The sequence below is a fragment of the Lactuca serriola genome, chromosome 4 (genome assembly GCF_051521515.1).
Source record: "Lactuca serriola cultivar US96UC23 chromosome 4, Lser_US96UC23_V15, whole genome shotgun sequence".
NCBI classification, from domain to species: domain Eukaryota; kingdom Viridiplantae; phylum Streptophyta; class Magnoliopsida; order Asterales; family Asteraceae; genus Lactuca; species Lactuca serriola.
Genome location: NC_136411.1, coordinates 81,340,486 through 81,348,015, shown reverse-complemented (window position 1 = coordinate 81,348,015; position 7,530 = coordinate 81,340,486). Strand labels below are relative to the sequence as shown.

At 33.0% G+C, this 7,530-nt stretch overlaps 1 protein-coding gene across 1 annotated transcript; it reads right to left on the bottom strand.

Moving 5' to 3' along the window:
* Positions 1–537: 537 nt before the first annotated feature.
* Positions 538–3,624, bottom strand: LOC145100219 (WUSCHEL-related homeobox 9-like). Its single transcript, XM_079037580.1, has 4 exons — positions 3,352–3,624; positions 2,126–2,923; positions 1,768–2,007; positions 538–652 (listed from the first exon to the last, which is right to left on the bottom strand). The coding sequence occupies exons 1-3, from the start codon at positions 3,479–3,481 to the stop codon at positions 1,772–1,774; spliced, it is 1,164 nt and encodes a 387-aa protein (XP_078893706.1). The 5' UTR covers positions 3,482–3,624; the 3' UTR covers positions 538–652; positions 1,768–1,771.
* Positions 3,625–7,530: the final 3,906 nt, after the last annotated feature.

Sequence of the window (7,530 nt, the reverse complement as noted above, 5' to 3'; positions counted from 1 at the left end):
TATGGAAGAAACTTGCAGGTGTGTGTATGTGTGTGTTATGGAGAGAGAGAGAGAGAGAGAGAGAGAGAGATGCTATGAGACCTTTTAATTTTTTTAATTAATTAAAATATAAAAATAAGTGAGCTAACACAAGGGGTAACCGGGTTACCCTTTCATTTTCTCAAAAGGAACATATTGGACCCGAAAAAAGCAAATTTGTTCCCTTAAAAAGCCATTTAAAAAATTAAGTGACTAAAAAAGTAAACCTTAGAAATTTCATAGGGTGTATGTGTCATTTTCAATATATATATATATATATATATATATATATATATATATATATATATATATATATATATATATATATATATATATATATATATATATATATATATATAAGTAATGTGGGTTGGCTCCCAGCATAATGTCAATTCTTTATTTTGGCACACAATAAATATTAATGGTCAACAAATAGGGGTTTTTCCTTATAAATCATCGAGTCTCAGTTTGATTCTCGCTAGATGCATAAAATATACATAACACCCTTACATATAATCCAGCTTATCTATAAGTTGACTAGCTCTTATAACCCTGCTGAGGGAGAGGGAGACGGAGAGATAGGGAGGGAAGGAGGGAGAGAGTCCATAAATTATACTTCATTTTTCTTCTAGATCTGCGAAATCACCCCAAAAAAACTAGTAAGTACATCAACTTGTAAGAAACTACCTGTATGTCACTCAATTGATATTTAAAAGACTTTGCACCTATTGATCATGAGTTCAAATAACTATTATAAGAATGTGTTATAGTATTATCTTTAATAATATTACCTTAAAAAAATATTGTTGAGCAATTTAGGTAAAACCACTTCTGGTTTTGTCTGTTATTTGAAAAGAGCGAATGATGGAAAGATATAGACTCTATACATCTATCTACCTATATCTGTTATGATCGAAGCATACAAATGGTAGCGACTGGGAGTAACATGTTCTTCCTTCCTTGTCTAATAGCATGTGATATCTACAATTATCGCATTAATTCATGGGGCTACTGCAATAAATCTCCTTAATTTATATGAATCAAACAAATTTTGGTCCTTTCAACTAAAGGGCCTGTATATGTGTCCTGAACTGAAGTCGACACTTAACTAGAGCATTACGCCTTACAAGCAGATTTTATACAACTGGTATATAATAACACCGTTTTTTATAAATTGACATGAAGCTTAATTTAGCTTAATTGATCATGCATGGGGCTAGTGCAATAGATCTCCCACTGTTTTATGCACTGAAAAAACAAATCTGAACCGATGATTTTTATAAAATGCTTAGATTATTCACCAATAACTTCGTGTTTCTCGAGTTCAACTTAACCAGATAAAAAACGGATAAAATGATCAAAGTAAAAAAAAAAATTGATTTACCTGAATTTTTTTTTTTTTTCTAGCTTTACTTACTTTTCCTTTGTTTTCTCTTTCTTCGCTAAAACTCCGAGGAGAAATTTAAAAAACTTGTAAAGGAACCACATTAGAGTACTGCATTCATGTGCTACTATTAATATAACCAAGATTTAAATAATGATCCTGTATATAGGCAAACTGATAAGAGCTTCTAAACCGATCGCAAATAATGTTTATGTAAGTGTGGTCTTTAGTTTTTTCTTTCCAGTAATTATTTCTTGTTATTGTGGTATATTTTAATTCTTGCTACATTCAAAAGATATATATTTATATAGTAATATATGGCTTTCTCAAAATTTAGGATGCTGAAGGGATAGCTAGAAATCTACCAAATCAATAACGTACGCCAGCATGATCATTTGTGTGTAGACGCACGAGGTAATAAAAGGCACCATGCTGGAGAGACTGGGTAGTGACCCCCCAATCGTTTGTCACCACAGTATGTCCAGAGGAGTCTATGAGCACCACATCACTCCCAAACGCCTCCTTCACATTAAAGGGTCCAATCGCCACCTCAAAAGGCACATCGTTGATAAACACTATTAACTTCCCCATTCCACCTCCCTCACCTGCATTTCAACACACAAAGCCATTAAGTACGTACACATGCACATGATTCTTTACATCTTAATTATATGCGTACAGAAAATTAAATTAAAAAGAGTAAGAGGAATGATATATAGACACCTTTAACATCATTTATAGTTAATGGAATGATAGTTGAAGTAGGAGCAGGAGGGACAAGTGAAGTAGGAACTGCAGGTGGTGGTGGTGGTGCTGTTATGCAAGTAGAAGCTGTCGGTGGTGGCGATGGTGTACTATGAGTTAACGTTTTGATAATATCCTCTTCTTCATCCTCCTTGCTTTTTGAATGCTTATTTGGGATTCCATATAGAGGATTCATCATCAAATCAGTAAACGACATGCTAGTGCTACTCAAAACCGTGTGGCCATTATCATTCCTTGGACGATATTCCTGATTATTCACCGTGCTCACATCGGGAAAGAAAAAATCTTGTGTGCAACTCGCAGTCGTTGGTGACAGAGATGCTTGTTGCACAGGGAAAAAGAACGATTCCTGAAAGAAATGTCCATGGTGTTGGTGGTGGGAACCAGCCCCCCCACCACCACCTAAATAGGAGTGCAAAAGGAACTCAGTTGAGTTGGATGAGGAATTGTCTGAGTAGGACGATGAAGAGGTGGTTGCTGCCTTGGTGGCAGTCGGAGAAACAGGCTGAGCTTGGCGACTTTGTGATTTTTGGAGGCGGCGGGTCTTGTTTTTGCTCCTAGATTTCCTGTTCTGGAACCAGTAGAAGACGTTGGCGTCACCGACTTGGCCATACTCTTGCAGTCGAGCTCGGATTTTTTTAATTTCATCTCTCGGAGGGTTTATCATTCCTGAGTTGAAAATGGATTCAAGGATCTGAATTTGCTCGGGTTTAGGATTCCATCTAGGCTTTGGTTCCGGGGTCCTTTCGTCACATCCTGCCATGTTTCATTGCGTTAGTTTCTGTGATAATACTATTATAATTAAAAATCTTGTGTCATGTACGTAACGTATGGAGCATCCATAACTCTTTTTCCGGATGTATGCATCAGAAACTGAAACAGTAACTTATGCAATTCATCAGCAATACAAGATTATCAGGAACAGTTCTAGATATGTCCAAAAAGCAAATCTTCATGAAAACTCACTATCATAATAGAAACATATATAATCATGATAGATCTTAAATCAAACTTTTCAACGAGTAGCTAGATGGAGAATATAGACCAATAAATCATAATTACCGCATGATTATTACTGTGGTTATGTGTTGGATATAATTTGTTTTTTAAGTTCAAAAAGTAACCATAGTATGAGAGAAGAGGAAGAAGAAGAAGAAGACGACAAGGATAATTGAGAAATTTACCATAAGTGTGAGGAGATGATCTGTGGGGAGCAGAAGTGACAACATGGTTCGAGCCATGGTGGTCCTGACGAGCGGTGTAGGTGGGCTTTGATTTGAACATACTAGGCCAGTGCCTATTTGATGAAGTCATCTTAAATTACTATAGCTATGAATTCTGTATTGATTGATGATGAATGAACTTCTCTTCGCCACTTACAGTCAGAGACAAAAAGAAATCTCCTACTATACCCTCTTTGTGTTTTGCCTCTAGCTTTTCTGGTTTATAACCGAAGAAGAATGAAAAGTCTAGGCATATATAACATCTCCTCTTATGGCCATATAGACTTCTCACCTACTCCTGCATTTGAGTTAAGTTATAATTCATATAAAACAATAAATAATAATACAATACACTGGATTAGTTAATAGACAAAGTATACAGTTTATAAACCTAAAAAGGAAGCACGCCTTAGAACCATTGCATGTTTTTCAATATATATATGAACTTTAATGAATTTTTCGAAGGTAACTGTTAAAATTCGAAGGTACTGAAAATGCTAGAAGAGTGGATTTGATATCTTATATTTGAATCTTTCTAAGAGGAGATGGTGCAAGTTCTTATATTGCTAAGGGTTTTAAGTACCATAGTGCCAGAGAGGATACACATACACACCTAGCTATCTTCTAAGAATTATATTCCTCCTTCCTTTAATTACCTTAATTTTTATATGGGAATATTGCAGAGTGAAGTATTAATGCGTATGAAAGAGTGAGAGAGAGAGAGAGAGATAATCATCATAAGATGGTGAAAGAGGGAGAGGGAGAAAAGACTTATTCTTTTACTTTGTTTAGGACATATTCTACGGCAAAAAGGTTGGTTTGCAGGCAAAGAAGAAATAGGAAGCAATTGAAAGCCAAGAAGAAGGCATGTTAGGGTTGGAGTGCGAAAGTGGTGGTGGTGGTGGATTTATTGCTAGTTCGGTTATTTCAGGCAAAGTTATAATATGGGTTCTTCTTGGATTGACTCGAGGGCAATTTATTTCCTTTTCCATCTTTCAATGAGAGATAAAAACTAATTCACATGGATGAAAAATTGGAGTAAAGTTCTTTTGAAAGAGCTATGAAATCATATTCAAGTGATAATTTTTTTTTTTATCAAATGGCATCTAGCTATTGCAACATTGTTAGCTGACTAGCATGTAGGGTATCATCATTTAAACTTCAAATTTTAGGTTATTTTGAAAAAAAAAATGTATTTAGATACATGCCGTTCTATTGGTTTTTAGGTAATTGGTTTTTGATAGCTAAAGAGTGATATGAATTTTATGCTCTTTTATATATATATATATATATATATATATATATATATATATATATATATATATATATATATATATATATATATATATATATACACAAAAAGGTGTATATAAAATAATTATTAAAACAAAAATACAATGAATTTTATAACAAAACAAATAATACAAACAAAAACCTACAAAAACCACCTAAATAAAATGACATATTCGTGTACAAAAACACATTATATTTTACAATAATAATCAATATTTAGTAATAAAATCACTTTCAATACTTAAAATTACTAATCGATTCAATCTTTCTTGAGTCATGGTATTTCGGAGATACGATTTCAAAAACTTCAGTTTTAAAAAACTTTTTTCTATGGAAGTAACTTTAACCAACACCGTTAACAAAATCTTATAATAATTGTACATTTTGAATTTTATGACTAAGATAATGATTATGTGTTTCTTTGTCTTAAAGCATTCAAAAATATTCTTTCGTTAACAGATCAAACTTAACAATCATTTCAAGTGCACCTAAAAATTTACCATTTGAGATTTCATAAATGTTTTCAATTGTACCACAAAAAAACAAGCTTTTTTGCTATACATTTTACAACTTTTTACCTCATATGCCAACATTTTGAATTTTAGGATTAAGATAATGATTATGTGATTTTTTTAGTTCTAAGGAGAATTGTCATTTCTTAATTTACAAATAAAAAAATCACATGAAAAATGTCTATCAAGTGAATCTTTTGGAAAAATTGTGTTGGTATTAATTTCTCTATTAGACCCTTTTACTAATAATAAATTTGTCACTTATGAATCTAAATCATCTCATAGGATAACAAATATTAAATTCACTTTGGTTTATCTTTATCAACAAAGTTATTATTTTCAAAATCATTAGGAATATCAAGCAAATCATTAGAAGCAGCAGGTAGATTATTAAAACTATTGATCATCATTAGAAATATTTTCACCGACATTATAGTTTTTAACAAAAAAAATTATTCAAAAACCCTCTTAAATGGTTATCATTTTCTTGTTCTTTTTTTCGTTTACTATTATCAGCACCTGATGGTTGTTTTCGAAAAAAAAACATATTTAAAATACAACAAATCTAATTATAAAGCTAAGAAAACAAAGACAAAATCTGACCAAAGTTTTGTTTTATTTTCCACTTCAAGATGTCAAGAGATCTGAAAAATGAATCATAGAATCCGAAAAATGAATCCATTTTTAAAAGCTACTGTCTAATAGCAATAATGGAATAAATTTAAACCTTCTGCTACTTCTAGAAGTCCATATATTCAAAATAATCATAATTTAGAATGCAAAAGTTCAATGGAGAATTATATGCCTCTTGATTCACATCATAGAAACAAGAACACAAAAGTTTAGAAATGAACTTTATAAATTTATATTAGAAGAAAACTAGAAGCAAACCACATATAATTAGAAGTTTTACTAAAGCAATCTACAAAATTCATATACAAAACAACAGATTTCAACTCAAACAGAGGAGAAATCAGAGCTCAAACAAGGTATAAATCTTTGAGACTTTGAGTGTTTTTTAGTATAATCGAACACCAAGAGATAAAAAAAATACACCCAAATAAATTAAAGAATAAAGAGAAATCAAAAATAAGAAACAAATTAAGAAAAAAAATGAAATAAAGAACTCACCCAAATCAGTTGAAGAATGAAGAGAAATCAGAAATAAGAAAATCCAGCATGCCCTTTCTTTCATTGTCCTCTTGTTTCAGGTTGTAATCGAAAGTTGCAATGTAGTGTCTCATTTTCACAAGAAAAATTTTCATTTTTAAATAAGGTAAAATCATCATTTATATAAAACCCAAGTTATAAAAATTCATTTGTTCCAAAATACAGTTGTTTAAAAATCAGAGTAATATAAATAATGTGGAATCTCAATTGTTGTTGATGAGTGTGTATAGTTACACATTTGCCTTCCCATAATCACCAATGATACCTAAAAAACATTTAATCCATAACTGTAAGCCAAAGCTTATTGACTTTCCCCAAAATATCACACACCACAATACACATACAATGCATGCACACATGAGCCTTTAGTCTTCCTGGACCGCCTTGTAAGGCCCACAAGATGCTTGGATCGCTCTACTGAGCCTACAGTCTATTGGATCGCCTTGCAAGGCATATAATAGCTAGACTGCTCCCTTGGGCCTCCAGTCCACGACTGGTCACCCTCCCGTGCCTACAACATACAACTGGTCCGCACCTGGCCTATTGCACACTGTTGGCCCACACAAGTATCTTAGCCTACAACACAAAGCATGAACATCTCAATCCAACCAACCACATATGTCGACATATAACACCAACAAGCAATCAAGAAAGAGCATAAACACATGCAATTTTCTACACCGGTCTACATGTCTAACAGCTAACTACAACCTATTGATCCTCACGCAGTATTCTATGTTACTACTGGCAGATTACTAATGAATGCCTAGGTAAATGTAATCAGAGGTGAAACAGACAGTCGAAAAGGTGATTCCACTTTAGGGCCACAAACAAAAAGGGAATAGGCAAGAGAACTTAGATCAAGAGCTCTCACACTATCCTACATGACTACGTACAACCCCTATGGCACTCAACTAGATGATCACCGACCCCTGGTACTCTAACCAACACAACTCTACTCTTATATCCTAACATACAATGATATATGGTACAATACATAGTATAATGAGGAAACTCACATGAAACGAAGACCCAAAGAAGTACAACAACACCCCCACTCCCTTGCATTGATCACTCTTGTGAACTGACTAACACCAATACAGATAAGTCCTTAATCAGTAACTTAATTCCTTTAAATTTGACACAAATTCAAACTAGTCAAAAG

What these genes read in the sequence shown, in the direction of transcription:
- LOC145100219 (XM_079037580.1), bottom strand. Translation starts at nt 3,481, where the DNA reads ATGACTTCATCAAATAGGCACTGGCCTAGTATGTTCAAATCAAAGCCC. An exon ending in ATCATCTCCTCACACTTATG is followed by an intron (nt 2,924 to 3,351) that starts GTAAATTTCTCA and finishes GAAACATGGCAG; the next exon opens with GATGTGACGAAAGGACCCCG. An exon ending in AACTATAAATGATGTTAAAG is followed by an intron (nt 2,008 to 2,125) that starts GTGTCTATATAT and finishes GTTGAAATGCAG; the next exon opens with GTGAGGGAGGTGGAATGGGG.